The following is a 23,036-nucleotide window of genomic DNA, read 5'->3' as shown; positions in this document are numbered from 1 at the left end:
TTTTTTTAATATGTAATATAGTTAATTTAATTGATAGTTTAATGTAATTTTAGTATAATAGTTAGGGTAGGGTAATTAATAGTTTAATATAGTTTATTTTAATTCTACAGTTAAGTTTTAATTTATTATAAGATAGGGATGTTGTAATTTTAATGTAAAGTTAGAGGGTTGTTAGGTTTAGGGGTTAATAGCTTAATTTAGTTTATGGCGATGTGGGGGGCTGGCGGTTTAGGGGTTAATAAGTTTAGTTAATGGTAGTGATGTGGGAGGCCAGGGGTTTAGGGGTTAATACTTTTATTTAGTTACGCTAGGGTCCAGGAGCGGCGGGATAGGGGTTAATACATTTATTTAGTTGTGGAGGGGTCCGGGAGCTGCGGAATAGGGGTTAATAACTTAATTTAGTTGCGGCAATGTCAGGACGGCAGATTAGTGTTTAGACTCGGGGCTTATGTTAGAGTGTTAGGTGTAAACGTAATTTGTTTTCTACCATAGAAATCAATGGGATATCTGGCAGCATCGAACATAAGCTTTGCTGCTTTCAGACTCCCATTGATTCCTATGGCATCCGCGGCCTGATTGAAAACCAGGTACACTGGGCCGGAATAGCGGCGAGCGTACCTGTTAGAAATTTGTTAACTTGCAAAAGGTGTCAGATAGATCTGTAATGACGTAAGCATCGATCTGTGTTGGATTGAGACCGGCGGATTATATGTTACGTCACAAATTTCAACTTTTGCCGGTCTGTAGGCTTTGATAACTAGGTCGAATCAAGCTCGCCATAATTATGCTGCGGAATTCCATCATATTTCAGGTTGATGGCTTGATAGATATGCCCCTTTGTCTGTACCAAAATAAAGAGATTTTTATCAGACAAGATAATTAATCATTGTCACTGCCCACAAACACTGAATACTTAAATATTAACATGTTAACAAGTGTTTGTTGTAGAAATACAAAACCAGCTATCAATGTACCTGAGTTTATGCATGGTTTAGTATTTTCCTTTAAAGGGACAGTCTACATTAAAATTGCTATTGTTTAAAAAGTTAGATGACGCCTTTACTACCTATTTCCCAGCTTTGCACAACCAACATTGTTAGATTAATATAGTTTATAACATTTAAACCGCTAAATTTCTGCCCGTTTCTAAGCCACTATAGACAGCCTCTAAATCACATGCTTTTGTATTTTCTTTTCAGAACAGGAGGCTGCTAGTTCATGTGGGCCATATAGATAACATTGTGCTCACGCCCGTGGAATTAGTTATAAGTTAGCACTGACTGGCTAAAAGGCAAGTCTGTCAAAAGAACTGAAAATAAGGGGGCAGTCTGCAGAGACTTAGATACAAGGTTATCACAGAGGAAAAAAGTATTTATGCAAAACTGGGGAATGGGTAATAAAGGGATTATTTATCTTTTAAAACAATAAAAATTCTATTGTAGACGGTCCCTTTAATGAAACAAAGAAATGTAAACAGCACCAAACCTCAATTTATTCTCAATGACATAAAAAGACAAGCAATATGTCTGACAGGATCTTCATTTGTCCATATGGGTCCTAAACAAACAGAAAACAACTCAAGCCACTACCTGACCCTACATGACTAAGGACAATGTAGTGGCTTGAGATGTTTTCTGTTTGTTTAGAGCCCCTATGGACAAATAAAGGTAATATTAGACATATTCCTTGGCTACACTGCTTTGTTCTTTAGTATTTAACTTGCTGCTGTTTTTCTTTTCTGCATCTGAAACATTTGAATTGAACTAAGCCATGCTAAAGAGCATCTTTATGTAGCCTAAAAATATTGATGGGGCCACTGAGTCATTTTGGATTGTTCGGCGTCTGCTTATGGAATGAGCACATCATAATCTGCCCTGTGATACAAATTATGTGCCAAACAGCTGGCTGAGTTGGTTTACTGTTTTACCATTCCATTTCCTCTATTCCTAAATATTAAATGAAAACAAGTGATTACATGTAGCAAAAAGTAAAAACCTTATGCCATTATACCAGGTGCTTGTATGACTAAAATATAACAAATATAGTTGTAGATATAGAATTGTAAAAAGTCAACGGAAAGCAGTTTTACACAATGTCTGCATATTTATAAATGCAGTGTATTATATGAGCAGAGCACCCTGCTATTAACAATATGCGGTTTTTATGTGTCACGTTTCATTACCAAACAGGAAATAAACGTTCAACACAAAGAACATCCTGTTAACTGCATCTAGTTCGATCATAAGTAACTTTTGTCCACAATAGAATTAAAATCTATAATCACAAATTAACACATAAATATATATTTATATAAGCATATACATATACATTTACTGGGAACACACAGTTCCCATAGACTGCAATGTAAAGGCACGCCCCACACCTGCTCCCTTTAGACCCCAAAAACTGCTTTTTTGCAGGTATTTTATTAAAAAATAAAGATGCTACTATCTTTCTATTTTAATAAAGTATATCACAATTGATTTTGGGGGAATTTAGTGGACATTTATAAAATTAACCAGAGATCTGAAGTTAATATTTTTTAATTTATTAGGGGGACATTTTAGAAAACGAACCAGAGGTCTGACCTCTGATTAATTTTTTGAGCGCTACTTGTAATGGCTGGTTATTTATCGCAAGCCCACAAACTGGCAAATGTTTCTGTTTGCAGCCACGCGCTAAATTAGCGCTCCACTTGTAATCTAGCCCCAAATGCCCCCAAAATGCAGTGTAGCATACAGTAGCATTTTTATTTTTTAATAAAATAACTGCACTAGACAGTATTTTGGGGGTAAAATTTGGGGGGAAAGTGCCTTCCCAGCAATGCGAATGCAAGCTTGCGTTCGTATTGCTGTTAACTTGTAATACGAGTGTACATTAGCGTGCACTAGTATTACAAAATGGAGCGCTAATATTGCTTTCATTAAAGCGATATATAGCTCTCCACATGTAGCCTGGCCCTGAATCTTCCACTGCGCATAATAGGTTAAATAAAAAATTTTTACTTAAAGTGATGGTAAACTCTTCCTTTTATAAAAACAGATCCGTAATGTTAGTTATATTTTAGATAGAGTTTCATCATCAGTTGTAATCAAGCAGTGACATGCAGTCATAGGAGGCAGGTGAGGCAGCTATGTGTGTAATTACACTTTCTTTTTAATAATCTTTAATAAAAAAAATTCTTTTAATTTTTTTAATATTTTTTTTTTTATCCCAACTGAAACTCCCCGCTGCTGACACTGCCAACATTCATCTAATTGAATTCCATTTTTTTAAACTTAAGTTCATATCCATGCATTCATCCATATTGTGCAAGGAAGGAGAGGCTGTGAGCCATTCAGCTCCCCTCCCTTTGCGCAATATAGATGCATGTCTTTGAGCAAATTTAATATGGGCCACAGAGACTGCCACCCAGTGGCACTTAGTTAGTCTCTTAGTCCGTGGCCAATACCACTCCCAACTGAGGCTGCTCTCCCAAGCAGCCTCGGGAGCCAACCATCATTCAGCAGTCCGGTGCTCACGTGACTGTGACTGTCTCAGTAGCTCTGGTGGGAAGTGAGACTGTGAACCGACAGCCGAGTGACGTGTCCTGCAGCTACCTACTGCTCTGGTGCAATGCTCTGAAAATTGGAGCGTGCATTAAACTTTTTGGGCAATATTTTGGACATTGCATAAACCCTTAACCAAACACTGTTTTATGAAAGGTGAGTAATATTCTTAAAGAAGAAGGAAATGCCAGACTAGAGCAGGAGCAAGCAGAAGCCGCAAAGAACTTTTGGTAGGTGTCTGACATAGTTTTCTTAAAGAGACGCAGCTACCACAACTAAAGAGATTTAAAAATACCATGGGAGAGAATCCTTATCTATGTGATCTGGGATACATTCTAAGTGACCTGATATTGATAATGACAGTTGTACAGCAATGTTGCAGGACTGTCCCTATATTTAGGTGGGTCAAGAGCTATCTCTAGACATTTTCAAGAAGTAGCAATGGATACTACTTTTAAGGAGCCTGAGTGGCTAATAGCAACAAGAGCTGCCATTGCTGCCACTGACTCCTCTTCCATAGTGAGCCCATAACAGTCATGCAGCCACTTTAGGTGCTATACAGAAGCTTTAAGCTATAGAACACTCAGGGATATATTTAACAATAACAACTTTTAGCATATGTAATTGCTGCTTTTTGCTTTTTCATGCGCATAATATAAGGTTTTAATGATGTTCCATTAATTGAGAAGATAAACAAAAAAGGATATTGCTTGGCTGCTGATGGTCTTATCATTAGAAGAATGAGAGTATATATATATATAAAAATCCATTCTTGGGATAAGTGTGTTTTCAGGAGAAGACTACAGTGATGAATGAGTCTAAAATAGCAAGAAAACTTCATTATAGTTGAGTGTTTGCATTTTTATTGGTTTCATTATTATTACATATTATTATTTCAAACAGTTTTGAATAAATTAGCATAGTCAGTGAATGTGATCTGTAAAGGAGCGCTAACTGATTACTAAAGTCATTTAACTGTATTAAACATTGAGACATGAGTTTGTCACTGTAGCAGCAGCACTCTGTAATTATCATGTTAGGTAACAAGGATGGAGGTCATATGCAGGGGCTCTCACATTCAAACCTCCTCTCAGTGTTTTATAGATAGTGGCCACTGCTTATATGTGCCCAAACCTCAAATCATCCTGTCTAAACCCCAGACAGCACTACCACTTCCTGAGACCCAGGTGCTGATTCCATGTGACAAAATGCTGGCAGGTATATGAGTAACACATGCTACTGTAACCTTAGATTCAACAAATACTAATGTTTTATTGGTGTATTACTATATTAATTGTTCTGTTTGATAACTTCTTTCTGCTGTGCTGCTGACTTATGTTACCCTTTTATTGTTGCTCCTGAGCTTTCCTAGATAAACCTTTCAGCATAGATAACAAGAGAAGGAAGCAAATTAAATAATAGAAGTAAATTGTAAAGTTTCTAATTAATTGTATGCCTTATCTGAATCATGAAAAAAATGTTTTAGATTTCATTTTCCTACAATGTCCCTTTAATGTATTTCAAGGGTTAAATGCATAGCCGAGAAGCTAATTTGTCCAAAAAATAAAGCATCTCTAAGAAAACAGAGCAGGGTTTTTTTATTTTTAAAAGGGATAGGAAAGTGAAAATTAAACTTGAATGTTTCAGGCAGAGCATGTAATTTTAAGACGTTTAAATGCACTTCTATTTTCAAATGTGCTTTGTTCTTTTAGTATCCCTTGTTGAAAAAGAATATGCACATATCCTACACTAGTGAGAGATAAATAAACAGCGTTAAGAGTGATGAGCTAATCACTCTAATGCTAATAAGGGGGCGGCACACCTCAATGTAATAGAAATGAAGCTATACAGTAATAATATCTGTATCCTATACAGTACTTATTCACATTAAAATAGATAGCAATATATAATTAGTCAAATCCTAGCTTCACATTAACTATTGTAAATTTGTATAACACAGTGACCAAATATGTTCAAAAATATGTGGCAATAAATACGGTAAATACCAATCCCTAAAAGTCTCTGTGTAAAAAGTCTCTTCAAATGCTCCAATGACACAAGGGACAAGTGGCACGAAAGAAACTCTGTGGCTGCTCTCTGGAAAAGCTCGTCAGAATCAGATGAATTCCTGAAGAAAGGAAAAAATACAGAGGCGCCTCTAAGTGCAGTATCACCAAACAAGATCCAGTCATCAACAAAAGTATATGTAAATATACTCACATTTAGCAAAGCACACTATAGTGCAATTGGAACAGACCGAGACTTCTGAGCCGCTCGGCTGACTCTGATCAGCAGTAACTCTAACAGGAGGAATTCTGTTCCGTGGTTTCCCCGTAACGCTCCGTTTTGCAACCGCTATTGGTAACTTATCAGCAAGTGACTACTTGCGGGGATACAGGTACATGGAACAACGAATCCTCCAAACATCCACAAAGGCAGCGGTAGTATGTTTAAAATACTTTAATTTAAAACATATTAAAAACAGTGACGCGTTTCTCGGCGTGCAAGGCCGTTTCCTCAGACGTGTATAACCACACTACTGCTGTCTATTTGAAAGGACAATAGCCAATCAATGATACCTTGTTTTCAAATTCACGCCTCCTTGTGTGACATCACACAGGTACGTAGCGTTCAGCTGTTACCTCCTAATAACTAAACCTCTCTTCTATTGCAAATACTAGTACTTGATTAAGCATCTCTAAGAAAACAGAGCAGGTTTTTTTTTTGTTTTTTTTTAAAGGGATAGAAATGTCAAAATTAAACTTGAATGTTTTAGGCAGAGCATGTAATTTTAAGACTTTTACATGCACTTTTAAATGTGCTTTGTTCTTTTAGTATCCCTTGTTGAAAAAGAATATGCACATATCCTACACTAGTGAGAGCTAGTTGCTGATTGGTGCCTGCACACATTTGTCCCTTGTGATTGGCTAACTAGATGTGTTCAGATAGCTGCCAGTAGTGCAATGCTATTTCTTAAACAAAGGATAACAATATAATGACGCAAATTTGATAATAGAAGTAAATTGGAAAGTTATTTGAAATTGTATGTTCTTTTCAAATCATAAAAGAAAATTTTGGGGTTTCCTGTCCCTTTAATTTTTATTTTAGTAGATAAATGTTAATTTGTTTTACAACATTAAAGGCGCATTACACAATTTTTTTTTCATGTTTCAGATAAAAAAAAATACAATATTGAACAACTGTACATTTTACTTCTGTTATCTTTTTTGCTTTCTTCTTTTGGTATCCTTTGAAAAGCATACCTAGGTAGGAGCAGCAATGCACTAGTGGTAGCATCTGGTGATTGGTGGCTACACATATATACCTCTTGTCATTGGCTCATTTAATGTGTTTAGTTTGCACCTAGTAGCGCATTACTGCATATCCTTCAACAAAGGATAGAAAAAGAATGAAGCAAAAAGAGAATAAAGCAGATTTAATAATAGCAGTCAACCTGCCAGTTTAATTGTAAATTTAGGCTGCCTCTGCCGGGTTCATATATGTGTTTCTCTGGCGTATCATAGTCAGTGCCTTATATATATATATATATATATATATATATATATATATATATTTATTTATGTGTTAATATGTGTATATATAAGCATATACATATATATTTACAGGGAACACACAGTTCCCCCATTGACCTGAGACAGATGATCCTGAGAAATCCACCACGAGAGAGTCTCTTGTCAACTAGTCCAGATGTATCCTCTGAGACAGATCCGAGTGGTCTCAGTTCCATTGTCTGAGCATGCATAAATGTAGAGCTCTCAAATGGAATTGAGCAAAGGGAATGATGTCCATGGAAGCAACCATCAGACCAATTACCTCCATGCATTGAGACACTGATGGCCGAACAGTAGACTGGAGAGAGAGGCAAGAAAAGACAACAAGATCTCTGTATGAGAGTTTGCTAGTTGTAAAGATGGCAACTGAACAAATATGTCATCCAGGTAAGGCACCACCACAATTCCCTGAGACCTGACAACTGCCAAGAGAGCCCCAGAACCTTTGTGAAAATGCTGGGAGCTGTGGCAAGGCCAAACAGAAGAGCAACACATTAAAAGTGCTTGTCTATAAAAGCAAATCTCAGGAACTGGTGATGATCTCTGTGGATGGGAACATGAAGATACGCGTCCTTCAGGTCTATGGTCGTCATGAACTGACCCTCTTTGACCAAAGGAAGACTGGAACGAATGGTTTCCATTTTGAAGGACGGTACCCTGAGAAAATTGTTGAGACACTTTAGGTCTAAAATGGGTCGAAAAGTTCCCTCTTTTTTGGGAACCACAAACAGATTTGAATAGAATCCTAGACCCTGTTCCCTTACTGGGACTGGAACAATCACTCTCAGGGAGGAAAGTTCCTGAATGCAGCTTAAGAATGCCTCTTGTTTTACCTGATCCGCAGATAATCTGGAGAGGAGGAATCTGCCCCTGGGAGGAAGAGTCTTGAATTCAATTTTGTACCCCTGAGATACTATGTCCACAGCCCAAGAGTCTGGGACATCACGTATCTAAGCTTGTCGAAACAAGGAAAGTCTGCCCCCCACTTGATCCAATCCCAGACCGGGGGCAGACCCTTCACGCTGACTTAGTCTTAGATGAATGCTTCTTTGATTGCTTCCCCTTATTCCAAGACTGATTGGGTCTCCAAGAGGACTTGGACTGCTCCGGCTTGGAGGAGGGAGAGGAAGACTTTTGACCTTTGAAGTTACGAAAGGAGCGAAAATTAGAACTCTGACGTCCCTTAGGTCTATTCTTCTTGTTTTGTGCTAGAAAGGACCCCTTTCCATCCGTAATTTCCGAAATTATCTCCGCCAGCGACGGGAGCTTGGACTTGGAGGTAACATCCACTGACCAAGATTTAAGCCACAGAGCCCTGCGGGCTAGGACAGTGAAGTCATCTTGGCTCCTAGTCTAATGACTTGCATGTTAGCATCGGAGATAAAGGAATTGGCCAGCTTGAGAGCCTTAATCCTATCTTGGATCTCCTCTAACGGAGTCTCCTCTAAAATCATAATCAGGTAAAGCATCACACCAATAAGATGCTGCACTTGCTACCGTGGCAATACAAACTGCAGGTTGCCATTGTAGACCCTGATGAACATACATTTTCTTTAAATAAGCCTCCAGCTTTTTGTCCATAGGATCCTTAAAAGAACAGCTATCCTCTATAGGAATCGTGGTTCTCTTGGCCAGAGTAGAAATAGCCCCTTCTACCTTAGGCACAGTACGCCATGAGTCCCGAATTGAGTCAGCAACAGGAAACATCTTTTTAAAGACAGGGGACGGGGAAAAGGGAATCCCTGGCTTATCCCATTCCTGTGCAATGATCTCCGACACACGGTCTAGAACAGGGAACACTTTCACAGAGGAAGGAACATCATAGTATTTGTTAAGCTTACTAGATTTTTTTAGGGCTGACAGCGACAGAAGAATCGGAGTCTTCCAAAGTAGCCAGTACCTCCTTTAGAAGTAAACGAAGGTGTTCAGGCTTAAATCTGAAGTTTACTTCTTCAGAATCAGACAAAGGGGCCTATCTATCAAGCTCCGAATGGAGCTTGAGGCCCCATGTTTCTGGCAAGCCTGCAGGCTCACCATAAACACCAGTTATGAAGCAGCGGTCTAAAGACCGCTGCTCCATAACCCTGTCCGCCTGCTCTGATTAGGCGGACAGGAATCGCCGGAATTCAACCCGATCGAGTATTCAATGCTGAATACGGAGAGTGTATTGCTCTCCGCATTCAGCGAGGTCTTGCGGACCTGATCCGCACTGTCGGATCAGGTCCGCAAGACCTTTGATAAATAGGCCCCAAAGGATTTATACTGTCTGAATCTGAGATTTCACCCTCAGAAGCTACCGAGGTATCCTCCTCATCAGATTTATGGGGGGTCAACATTCGCATCAGCAGCAGATGAGACAGACACCTTACTATCAGAAAAATGTTTTGATTTCCTCTTGCGCTTCCCCATCATGGAAAAAACAGATAATGCCGCAGATACCGCAGAAAATATCTGTGCAGCAATATCTATTGGCAAATACACTCCTCCAGGAGTCTGAGAGAAACTGTAGGGCACTGTATGTGAAGCCATTGAGGCTTGAGACGTTTGAGGAGAAAGCTGTGGCATTGCCTGAACAGCATCATCCTGAGAGACATTAGGCACAGAAACAAGAAATTTATCTTTACACTTTAAGGTCTTTTCTAAACACGAGGAAAAAAATTGCATAGGCAAGACAATTTCAGCCTCCAAACATAATAAGCATATATCAAAAGGAACAGACACCTGTTCATTATCCATAACTGATAAAGTACCCAAAAAGTAAGGAATGTCGCTTTGAAGCTGAGGTGCCCTACCGTAACCTGGAGAAGCTGCACAAATTTAGGACTCTCTAATCAGCCAGATGATAACCCCACAGCTGCAACTGAAGAGAAACTCTTCAGGAATGACGCCGCTCCGCCCAAAGCTACAAGAGGAAGAGCGGGAGGTCACGTGAGCGGCATCAAAAGAATAGTATGAGAGTAGTACTAGAGAGCGCAGGAAGATACACCAAACTCCTAAAAATACCTATGGGTCCCCAACTAGGTAGCAGAAATGAACATAAGAATAAAAAATAGATAGGAGCGCTAAAAGCTAAAGGTGGTAAGGTATATTAATGTGAGACTTATTAGAGAGAGAGAAAATAGACAAAGTAGATGAATGTCTAAAGAGACAAAGATTTATTCACATTAGGTGATATATAAAATGTAAAAAACGGACGTCTCCGTAAATAAAAGCAATTTATACAATTAAGTTGCCATAACTAGATATATGACTAGACTTGCAATGTAAAGTTCATAATGCAGCAAAGATAGTCCAAATCCACACTGAACTTTCAATCGGGAGTTGGTTTGCTAGCAAAACAAGGGCTTACCCAGACGAGTGCACATTCAGTCTTCTCCGTGACTAGTTGTACGGCCGTAATGACGTCACTATTGAGGGCGCTGTCCTGAATACACTTTCTGATTGGTGTAAATGCGAGGTCAGTAAGTTGCACTGTTACTTGGCTTTCTTTGCTACAATGCAGCGATCATCGAAGAAAATATTCCTGCACTTAGTGCCAGATAGCACGCAGGATACCAAATCCAAGAATGTAGTATAGAGTAATGTCCAGAAATGACCCGTTACAGGTCTAGTGGCAAAATTGGAAATGGCTAACAGTGTTAGCCATGATATAATATGAAAACTGATATAAATTTGAATGACAAAGGGCTTAATTTTACATTTAACCACAGTAAAGATAGGGTAGTTTTTCTAGATTTAGAAATAATGGTTATAAATAGCAATTTAGAGACTAAGACACATTTCAAAGAGGTAAACTGTAACAACTTTATCCATTCACAAAGCTGTCATCTCCAGCAATGGATAGACAACATTCCAGTGGGCCAAAGCCTAAGAGTAAGGAAGAACTGCTCCAGAATCTCAGACTTTGATAATCAAATAGAATCCCTGATTGATAAATTCAAAGATAGAGGCTATGACGATGAGGTCATAAATAAAGCTGTGGTAAGAGCAAGGAACACAGACAGAAAAAGCCTCCTTTCATATAAACAGAAACCCCCTAATAATGACTCTGAAATAATTAATGTCCCATTCATAACTGAATATAATGAAGATCATAGAATTATGCGAAAAATTCTTAATAAACACTGGCCCATATTAAAAGCTGACCCTATAGTTGGAGATTCACTCCCACAGAAACCAAGATTGATTTTTAGAAAAACTAGAAATTTCAAAACACTACTTGCACCTAGCACATGTATAAGAACAAAAAAACCTATCCTTACACAGAAAGATCTACAAGGAGGGAAAATATCAGGTTTTTTTCCCTGCTATTCTTGCAAGGCTTGCAAGCATAGTGATAAGAGAAAAATAATACACATCCCAAAATCAAATAAAGAAATTACTATTAAGGACTGTATTAGATGTACCACAAAGGGAGTAATTTACATTTTGAGGTGCACATGCAATTTTATATATTTCGGGGAGACCAAACGAATGATCAGAGATAGGATCAGGGAGCATTTATTATGCATTGAGAAAGGAATGGTGGACACCAACTTATATAAGCATTTCAAGTCAATACACAAAGGGAACACTAAAGATTTGAGTTATTGGGGAATAATACAGGTGAAACAAAACTGGAGGGGAGGAAATATAGAGAAAGCTCTAAAAATCAAAGAAGCAGAACTGATTTATAGATATAATACCTTGTTCCCTGCCGGTCTGAACTCTGAGTTAGACATTTCTCCTTTTCTATTTGACTGAAAATTAGTCTGCACAAATAAACATGACACCATATCACTTAGCAGGTTCTATTGATATATTCTCCTACTATATATCTTTTATTACCCCCTTTTTATTCGTTCTATTACTATTTTCCATTTTTTATCTATATATAAAGATCTCTTTTTTATTGAAGAAACCCTTCTGAGGGAGTTGGAATACCAAATGCAAAACTCCCTAAGATTGTATATATGTTTTTATATATAAGTTGCCCTAGCCAACTTATTGTTGCCAATACCATCTTAAAAGTATGACTACCTTAAAACCAAAGACCGCCTTAGCTTCAATCTCCCAGGTGGAATTTGACCAATGGGAAGCAAGCTACACCTTTAAAAGAAGATACACCTGTTGCAGATTATTCATCTTGAAAAAGCCCTGCAGAGGGAGAAACGCGTTGATGTACTGCAACTAAACCTAAGCTACTATTTGTCATTTAAAAGTGTGCAATACTGCTAACACTGTTAGCCATTTCCAATTTTGCCACTAGACCTGTAACGGGTCATTTCTGGACATTACTCTATACTACATTCTTGGATTTGGTATCCTGCGTGCTATCTGGCACTAAGTGCAGGAATATTTTCTTCGATGATCGCTGCATTGTAGCAAAGAAAGCCAAGTAACAGTGCAACTTACTGACCTCGCATTTACACCAATCAGAAATTGTATTCAGGACAGCGCCCTCAATAGTGACGTCATTACGGCCGTACAACTAGTCACGGAGAAGACTGAATGTGCACTCGTCTGGGTAAGCCCTTGTTTTGCTAGCAAACCAACTCCCGATTGAAAGTTCAGTGTGGATTTGGACTATCTTTGCTGCATTATGAACTTTACATTGCAAGTCTAGTCATATATCAAGTGATGGCAACTTAATTGTATAAATTGTTTTTATTTACGGAGACGTCCGTTTTTTACATTTTATATATCACCTAATGTGAATAAATCTTTGTCTCTTTAGACATTCATCTACTTTGTCTATTTTCTCTCTCTCTAATAAGTCTCACATTAATATACCTTACCACCTTTAGCTTTTAGCGCTCCTATCTATTTTTTATTCTTACGGCATCAAAAGAAACTGCGCATTAAAGAAAAAGCACGCAATTCTACTTTGAAGCAAAAAAAACCCCAAAAAATAAAGTAGCCGTTCCGTCAAAAAAGACCTTTGCAATAAATACACATAGTCATAGGGTCATTAGCCATCCCATAACTAATGGAAGCCGTTAACCCCTAGTTTCCTCACATACAAATAGTGCCTGCATACTGCCCCAAATGAATCCTCCCAAAAGGATTATAATGTCCCATAACAATGAATGCAGAATTAAATTAGATAGTGCAAGTCTCTAGTACCTAGAAGACAAAAGCACTTACCTGCAAATCTAGCTGTCGGGCAGGAAGACAGCTCACAAGGCGTGAAAGGACACATACTCCTTAAAGAGACCTGTAGAAAAAGAAAGAACAGAGTAACTAACTTTGGCTTTCTATACCAAGGGCAGCAAATATGTTAGAAAACAAAGCAAGGACCACCTCACCACTTTCTAACTGCTTAAAAGCCACCACTACTTGATGTGGACACAGATAAACCCAAATCCTTGCTTGCAGGGAAAAGTACCCAAACAAGGAATAAAATCTTCAGACACCAACTTCACGTCCTCCATTGACAGAGGCAAAGAGGATGAATGGGGGTTATGGGTAAGGGAAGTGACACTTAACAGCTTTACTGGGGTGCTCTTTGTCTCCTCCTGCTGGCCAGAAGTGAATATCCCACTAGTAATTGGAATGACGCTGTGGACTCTCCATGTCTTAGGAAAGAAAAGTGTATATAAATGTGTTTGCTATTTCTTTAACAAAGGAAACCTAAAGAATGAAGCAAAATAGATAATAGAAGTAAATTGGAATGTTATTTAAAATTGTATTCTCATTAAGCATGAAAGAAAAATGTGGGGTTTCATGTCCCTTTAACTTGCAAATCTTAATCAGAAGACATTTTAACCATGTATATATAAGAGGGGATCTCATGGGTTTCATCCAATGTTTGGGGAAACCTAATCTAGCAACTAAACTTTTTTAAATACAATTTCAGATATTTCCAGTCTGACTGTGACTTACTTGATCTCCATGTGTCCTCCAGCCTTTTTTGCTATCTGCACCAGTTCTTTCCCATACTTTTCTTCTGCTTGCGCACTAGACAAAAGAAAAAATACAATATTTATTATTGGATCATAATAATTTGCATTGGCTAGTGGGAACATTACCAGAGATTAAACAAAAACCCTGCTTCAGCAACAGTTGTCAACCACCAGACTATACGGCAACTGTTTACATGTTAATTCCTTTTCAGAACATTTATTTTAGTACAAAACATTTAATTTATTTTTGTGGCTAAGATTATAAGAGTATATATTAAAGGCCACAACACAATAAACCATATATTACAGACCCATACACTGAAAGTACTTGTAAAGACAAATGTAAAAGCTCACTGTGATGACAACTCACTCTGAGTCCCACTCGTGCGGCTATCACGGTGCTAGCTTAAAGTGCTGTCCCACAATAAAAGATTGAAACAAGGCTTACCACTCTTCTGTTAGGACTTGCCCTGTGTAACCGGCGATGACTTACAGGGATTCGGAAGGTTCCATAAGCACCCGCTGTATGATAACAGCAGCCAGTCCTTGTTAGCGTGTAACACTTACACAGATAGTGTGCAGCCTCGCTATGGTGCCAGAACAATATCGACGGCACCGGCTGTGATGCTGAAAGTGCTGGGGCGCTCCACTCCACCCCTTGATTCAAAATATCCAAAAATAATGCCACAAAGAAGCAGTTCCAGTATCAAGGACAGGCCTGGAGAGAATTATATGGCTAAAACGTCCATTTTGAAGTGCCCTAGAGGCAGGAAACGCGTCAGCTGTAGATCCTGGTTGCTGTGCCCTTTTGTTCTTTTAAACATGCATATATATTAAAGGGACATTCCGGTCAAAATTGAAATACACTTAGATGAATTACATCTTTTAATAGAATTATATTTGCAATATAAATGCATTGGCAAAAATGTTTCTCGTAAAAGTTATCACTGTTTTACTGTTTTTCTCTGGACGTGTATATGAAGCACAGCTAGATATTCTTAGTGCACCAGCATTTTAAATACTGCAGCTCCTATGAGTGCAAGTGGGGCTTGTATCATGTCAGCAATCAACAAATTGAGTCATTACCCAATGGAACAAGCATCTTAGGCTCTCTAAGCAAGTGATGTGTTTAAAATGCTGGTGCACGGTGCATACATAAATACACTTTTGAAACAGTTATAGCTTTTTCGAAGCATTTTTGCTACTACTTCTACATTTCAAAATTTTTGCCATAGTGACGAAGATTGATTACAAGTGGGTCTTAGACTGTGTTCTGGGATTGTTGTTTGTGGTAGTTATGACTACCTAGGCTGGAGGCGCGGTTGATAATTATCCAATCATCTGACTTGGAGTGTGGATTGTTCCATTTTTTCAGCCTAGGGGCACCCACTAACAGGGGGGAGTGTGTGAACTGTGGGACCTCGGATCACCGTTATCGTATAGTAACACATTTGTAACACAATTTGTTGATTAACACTTTATACCATATTGGCCCAGTATGGTTTATATGGGCATTTTTACTGTAGTAGTGCACTTTATGCACGGTTGGGCTACATATTTGTTATAGCCCTCTGAGCTCTGCACACAGTCTCCTATGATTGATGACCTGAATGAAGGAGGAGCTGACAGGCCTTTATAAGTTTGTTCATTTGCACAGTTATGTTGTCAGAAGAAGGGACATTTGAGGTACCGAAATGTCACAAATAAAATATTTTTATCACAGATGTCCAAAGTCCAGTGAGTGCTTTACTTCACTTTTCTATACCTATATATATATGATTATTATATATAGTTATAGATATATACAGATATATATAGGAATATCTATTTATAAATACTTAGAACATATTCTGCTATGTGCAGAACATTGGAATGTGAAATATTTACAGTAAACAGTTATAACACTTTATTAAATATGAATAGTGCATAAATATGAATTTTCACATTTTCATCTACTTAATTGCAAAGGGAAAAAATGCACTATATACCGGTATATATATGTGTGTGTGTGTGTGTGTGTACATATGTATATATGTGTTTAAATGTGTATATATGTCTGTAAATACATATATAAATATATATATATATATATATATACACATATAAATACATCTGTATACATGTATATATATATATATATATATATATATATATATATATATATATATATACACACATATTTATACATGTGTATGTATGTATCTCTATGATAAAGCCCTTTGTCTGCCTTTTTTTTAAATACCTGAGACCTCATATCTTTGAGCACTTATAACTTTTCTGTACAATATTTGTATTTAGTAATTTCTATTAGATGGTGTTATTATGAGTGTAAGTTTTCTTTGAATGTATTTTTGATGTGTTTTGTGATACTTTTATGTTTCGTGAAACAGTTAACAACAGCTCTGAAGTCACAGTAATCATTCTAGCGTAAATCGTGATTGCGCTCAAGTGATGGCGTTTATTGTCAACTAGTAATATGAGTGCAATTTAATCTGTGCGATAACAATAGCGAAAACATGATAACGCTTGGGGCAAACGTTTGCGCTCCACTCGTAATCTGGCCGAATATGTTTTAGCTTTCAATGTGAAATCTGTATTTGCTAGATTACAAGAGCCGAGCCAACGTTAGTGCATGATATTACTAGTTGAAAGTAAACATGTTAGCACGGGAGACAAACTAAATTAGTGTGCGTTAAAAGTTTACTTCTGGCGGTGTTTGTGTGCAAGCGAAATAGTGCGTCAATTGTAATCTGGCCCTAACTAGGCAATAAAAGTGCAAACAGAATATTAGTTTTTATTTCAAACAGAAATTAACTATGTGTAGGAATAAAACCTTGCAATGTGTATTTATTTATTTTATCTGTCATTTAACTGAAGAATGTGGAGTTTTCTTACCATGCAACATGCTACACAGTGGTTGATCATAGAAACATAGATTTTGACATCAGATAAGAACCATAGGACCAATAAGTCTGCAGAAATGTAGCTATCCCTAATTAGCTACAATAAAGGAAATAAGATAAACATAGTCTATAGGCTTTTCAAGTTGTATGTCCCTATACTGTAAAACAATTACATTACTTTTAACAAAATGAATCCTCCATAACATATTTGATTATTACCCAAGCCGATGGTCTATGTTACAGAAATGGTGGGACAATATTTCTGGCAGTTCTTTTTTAGCCAACACTGCAGCCTTAAAGGGACAGTCAACACCAGAATTTTTCTTGTTTAAAAAGATAGATAATCCCTTTATTACCCATTCCCCAGTTTTGCAAAACCAACACTGCTATATTAAAGTGAATGTAAACTCAGCGCGCTCTCTAAAATTCCCCTTAACAAATACGTTAAAATAATATGACTTTAATTCATGAAATTTTTTTAAAGATTAAAATTAACGTGTTTTTTGTTGTTTATTTACTTGCATACGTCATTATAATCCTCCGCCCGGCATTGCATTATCGTTGTAGGCACGATCGTTATAACCAATAATTTGATTAACCACGGGGGGACCAAACCCCTTTTGCTGTCGTCACGGGTCCGTATTGCGCTTGCGTTATACAGCACTTCCTACATTGTTATCTGAAGCTCGTTCAGATTTCGCGCATGCGCAATAGCAAACTTCACGGACATTCATTCTTGCAATATTTCAGCGATAGGTCAGTACAATGCTAAAGTGGCTCCGTATTCTACAATGACATGTCAATAAATATTAAAGGAATAATCTATCTATTCCTAGTTTTAAAGAATGTTGACAGACAGCTGCATCGAGGTTTGATGCATGCGCAGTGTTTATCAGACGGGAGCGCGCATTGACACAGCGGGTGGGACCGCTGTATACATACAATAGAAAAGAATAAGGAAGTTGAGAGTGGGAGGAGCAGGTATATACAACGAGCATTATTTAGAAATGTATTATAAATATTTATTAGACATTTTATGAGAAAAATAAAGTGGCGGTTTGGTTAATATAATGATTACCTAGCTAATTATACTTTCATTACATAAAAAATTTACATTCACTTTAATACACTTTTTACTTCTGTGACTAGCTTGTATCTAAGCATCGTCTGACCGCCCCTAATCACATGACTTTTAGTTATTATCTATTGACTTGCATTTTAGCCAATTAGTGCAGTGTCTGCCACTAGCCACGGGTGTGATCACAATACTATCTATATGGCCTACATGAGCTTGCTCTCCCCTGCTGTAAAAAGTAAATAAAATAGAGGCGGCCTTCAAGGGCTTATAAATTATCATATGTGCCTTCCTAGGTTTAGCTTTCAACTAGAATACCAAGAGAACAAAGCAAAATTGTTGATAAAAGTAAATTGCAAAGTTGTTTAAAATTACATGCCCTATTTGAAAAATGAAAGTTTTTTTTGGACTTGACTGTCCCTTTAAGGACTTTCCTGCCAAAAGCTGCTTGTAAAAAGCAAAACCTCAAAGATAAATGCTGAAAAAAGGACAAAGATAAGATATGTTGCAGCTTTGCAAATCTGCTCCAAAGATGTAAAATCTTTCAAAAACCCACAATGTTGGAATTGCTCTTGAAGAAAGAGCTGTAATGCTCTTAGAAAGGTGACCTTCTATCTGTCAAGAAAGTCTTGAATCCCTACCTTAGTAGTAAAAAAACAAACTAGAAGTTTGACTGACATCTATAGTTGCTTGGAGATAGAACTTCAAAGCGTTTACTATAATCAGATTATGTAATATCCTCTGCCTAGAGTTAGCAGGATCTGAATACAATGAAGGAACAACCATATCTTGATTGGTATTTTACTTTAGGAAGAAAATTATATTTAGTACAAAGTATAGCCTTCACATTATGATAAATGTAAAATCACAGACAAGGTTAACAGTTTAGAAACTCTTTATGCAATGCAATGCAAACCTTCAAGAGAAGAACCTTGTAATATATAGAAAAGTAAGTTCAGATTCCAGGGTGGAGAAATAGGTTCCATCATTGGCCTAACTAATGTCTAAACAAAAGTCTGAACATCAGGAAGTTTAGCTAACTTCCTATGAAAAAGAGATTGGGCAGAAAATAGTGGAGAAAACCTTGACCAGGGTATCCTGAAAACTAAGCTGAAAAAAACCCTCTGGAAGGACACAATTTAAAGTATGTCTTCCAATCTTGTGTTAAATCTCTTGTGTTACAGGCTTTTCTTTTCTTAAAGATTCCATAACGGAATCAAATAAATCTCTATGGCATTTAAACTCCCCACCATTAAATTAGAGATTAGAGATCTTGAGACAACAGAGTAGTGTTGAATCCTGTTTGATACAAGAAAGACTCTTGGAATAAAAACAAACAAAGGAAACAGGTATACCAGATGAAAGTCCCATGAACATGCCAAGGTGAATAATATGTAAACCTAGGATCGTTTGATCTTGCACAATAGCTTGGAAGTGTGACATTTAAGTGAGAGGTTATTAGAACTATGTCCTGTAAGCCCATTGAATCATGAATGGACTGATCGAATGCTGGAATTATCCTCCTCTCAGTTGTTCACATATGGTAATGTGATTGCCAATAGGGATCTATATCTATAATTCCTCTCTGCCCAATAGATACTTCCTGCATGGTCAATGGACTGCAGTTGACCCTAGTGATAAATTATGTAGGCCACCACCATGAAGTTATCCGGCTGGAAACGCATAAACTTTACTTCAATAGAGGACAGGGCTGACTAGCCTGAAGATCGCTCAAAGTTCTGGAATATTAATTGGTAACCTTGCCTGAGAGACCTGAGTTTGCTGGTACAATAGATCAAGACTAATGAAGAAAGGATGTCCCAAGGGACAAAGACAGACTTTGTGTCTTTAAGAAAATGATTGACTGACAGAAATCCAAAGCAATCTGTGTGACAAATGTAGATAATTAATTAACTACTAATGTAGCATAGCCATTATAGGGGTCTCGAGTGAAGAGAGAAACTGACTGAAGCAGCAACCAAAAGCCCCACCGCCTCCATGCACTAAGCTACCAATGGATGAAGCTCATTGTAGGAAGAAACACACCCTTTAAATCTAAATAATGTGAAGTTCCGTCAGGAAAATAGATGCATAAGGATTGAGTCTATTTTGACCCCTATAAATGGTACCCTCATAGCATAACTATTGTCTTGAAAGACAGAGGTTTGAGAGTAAGAGCAACAGCTGTTGACAGAAAATAAATCCAGACCAATATGTTTAGGGATATGAAATCCAGGGTAGAACTGTAAATCCCTTGGATAAAAAAAAAGATTGGGGTAAAATCTCTTGACCTTGAGATTACACAGGCACTAGAATTAAATATCTTCCAAATCCTTTTGTACATGTTGCCGCTCTTAAAGATTATAGACATTTAGATAGGAACACTGGTCAATCAGAGGGACTCTGCTTCAAAGAGAACAATAACACTTGATCTCCTGAAGAATAAGAGAATCAGTCCGAATATTCAAACTATTTTCAGGGTAGAACCTGAAATGTAGAAACGTATACATAAGTTTATACAAAGTTTAAAAATCTATACATGGCATCAACATCAGATGTAGTATACATGTACCTACTTAAGTATTTGCACAAAGTTCAACTTATGTGGCCTTCCTGACTAAAGGAGCAGCACACATAGAGCAACAAGTACACATAGATACTTGTAAATCCATGTCTAGAGAAAGCAGAGACTGTGTATACTCACAAAGTAAATATACAAAGTGCATAGTAAATGAAAATGTTCATAATTAATGCTCAGTGTCTGCATGATAAATGTATGTGCATACATATAAATCACTCATACAATGGAATAAAATAGATACCAATGGATCTCTACAAATAGTGAAAATATTCATGACCAAAGTCCAGTATCTGCATGAAAGAATCTTGGTGTATAAAAATTACACATATACTGGTATAAATCGGTTTACATTCCCTGGTGTGATGGGAGTACAATGCTTAATTGACTTCTAAATAAGTATTAATAGCGCAGATAGTTATAATACATGGTAATGACACCATATGTAATTATGGTTAGTACTGTATATATTTGCACATATTATAATAAATTGAGTAAAATGCAGACCACAAAGGAATGTGCTATGGTGTACAGCTGCCTAGAGAGGATGTTATCAATTCTGAACTTTAGGTTATCATCACAAGTAATACTTTGCACATTTACCTCAGGCGACCTAGTTAAAACCCCAGATTATGCTTACTTAGTCTGGGGACAGCCATAAGACAAACAGTTACTATTTTGTATATTTTATTTTTAGCTTCAGGAGTAAAACAGTAGTTTTGCCCATTATTGTCAAGTACAGGGAGAATTCCCTCTGAACATTAGACTGTTGCGGCTGATAAGTATGCAAAACTTGAGATATACAATTATAACAGATTTGAGTGACCTGTCATACTGGAACGTATATATATATATATATATATATATATATACAAACAAGTTAAAGTCCAGCACCAATTCACTTCTAGGTAAGGGTGCAAGCAGCCTCTGTCTCACCTTGACAGGTATTAATGTGCAAAATAGAAATGGCTGCAGCACACCAAGTTGGATTTATAACATTTTTATTCCAAGCAGTGAAATACAGGCGACGTTTCAAGCTTCTGCCCTTACCTGCACCACTACTTATACCCAACATGTATATAATTTACCAGGTGCACATTACATCATAATTTAGCGCTGCGGAATCTGTTGGTGCTCTACAAATAACTGATAATAATAATAATTACACATTCTTATTATTAACCCCCCTCTATTGGTCAGGTCAACATATTACATCTTCAATACATCTCCAACCAAATGCATACCCAAAAAAACACAAAATAAAACAAACAGAAAATGAAACCACTCCCTCAAAATAAACACTGATATCACTCTGCAAAAATATTTTATAACCATAACAGAAAAAGGGACCAATCAACCTCACGATTCAGACCTCTAGGGTGCATTGTATCCAATTTAAAAATCTAAAAGGCTTCATGTCTCTTCAGGATCATCTATCTACTGCCCCTTCTCCTTGGTTTCTTAATCTGTTTAATCACTTGGAATTTAAGTTAACTGTGTCTGTGCTGTGTAAGGGCACTTACCTTATGCAGCAACCCTCCACTGGCTTACCAGGCATGTCAATGTTAATGCAGCTACTGCAGTATCCAGTAGAGATGTAGTGCAGGTATTGAGTACCACAGTGGATTGCAGTAGGAAATACCAGAGTCCCTCAGGGGAGGATAGGGACGAGCCCCCACGATGCCTGAGGGCAGTTATGGCTGAAGTTCTGTTAGGGAAATGCTCTGCACATAATAGGGTATTTCTGTGTCCCTGTTTCATTCAGCTGCAGTGAAGAGGTTTTTTTTTTCTTCTTTGTAAATGATACTCAGGGACTCTGAGCTCCCAAGTTGTAATCCATAAGCAAGTAGCTGGAACAACCTCTATTCTCAACCATCTCCTACGAGGCCAAGAAAAAAACTAAGTGAGAGGTGGGAGGTGGTAGGGATTTAAAGCTCTTGTATGAGTTATTGACCTCCTCCTGTGGAGGACTGTGGACCATCATCATTTTACAAAATAAATAGATGGTTTCAGGTGGGGAGCTTTATCTCTAAAGGAAAGACAATAGCACAAGCTCCTGTATTATATGTGATATGGTATAGGTTATTTAGTATTTACCTAGTTTCCAAATGTCCTGCAATGTTTATTAAAACTGTCATTATATATATATATATATTATTATTTATTATACTTTATTTATGAAGCGCCAACATATTCCGCAGTGCTGTCCATGGATACAATTAATTTAAATAAAACAAAATACAAGACTAATAAGAGACAGGACAAAATTTACAAACACATACAGGAGGGATTGAGGGTCCTATTCCCGTGGGAATTTACAATCTAGAAGGGTAGGAGGTTGAAAAACAGGAGGTGAGGACTGCAAGATTGGGAAAGATGTTAATACAGAGTTAGATGAGGGAAATGTTAGGTAAGTGAAATTAATGTATTATTGAGTTGGGTGGTAGGCTTCTCTGAACAGAAAAGTCTTCAGGGA

At 37.4% G+C, this 23,036-nt stretch overlaps 1 protein-coding gene across 1 annotated transcript in view; it reads right to left on the bottom strand.

Annotated features, from left to right (window-relative positions):
* Positions 1-23,036, bottom strand: part of PSTPIP1 (proline-serine-threonine phosphatase interacting protein 1) — a 264,296-nt gene that overhangs the window by 105,750 nt on the left and 135,510 nt on the right. Inside the window, exon 3 of the mRNA XM_053717260.1 lies at positions 13,985-14,059. Coding sequence (XP_053573235.1) covers positions 13,985-14,059 — 75 coding nt within the window. The remainder of the gene's footprint in view (positions 1-13,984; positions 14,060-23,036) is intronic.

Source organism: Bombina bombina, chromosome 6 (genome assembly GCF_027579735.1).
Source record: "Bombina bombina isolate aBomBom1 chromosome 6, aBomBom1.pri, whole genome shotgun sequence".
In the NCBI taxonomy this organism is placed as follows: Eukaryota; Metazoa; Chordata; class Amphibia; order Anura; family Bombinatoridae; genus Bombina; species Bombina bombina.
The sequence above is the reverse complement of the archived record's forward strand: the minus strand, read 5'-3'. Positions and strand labels throughout refer to the sequence as shown.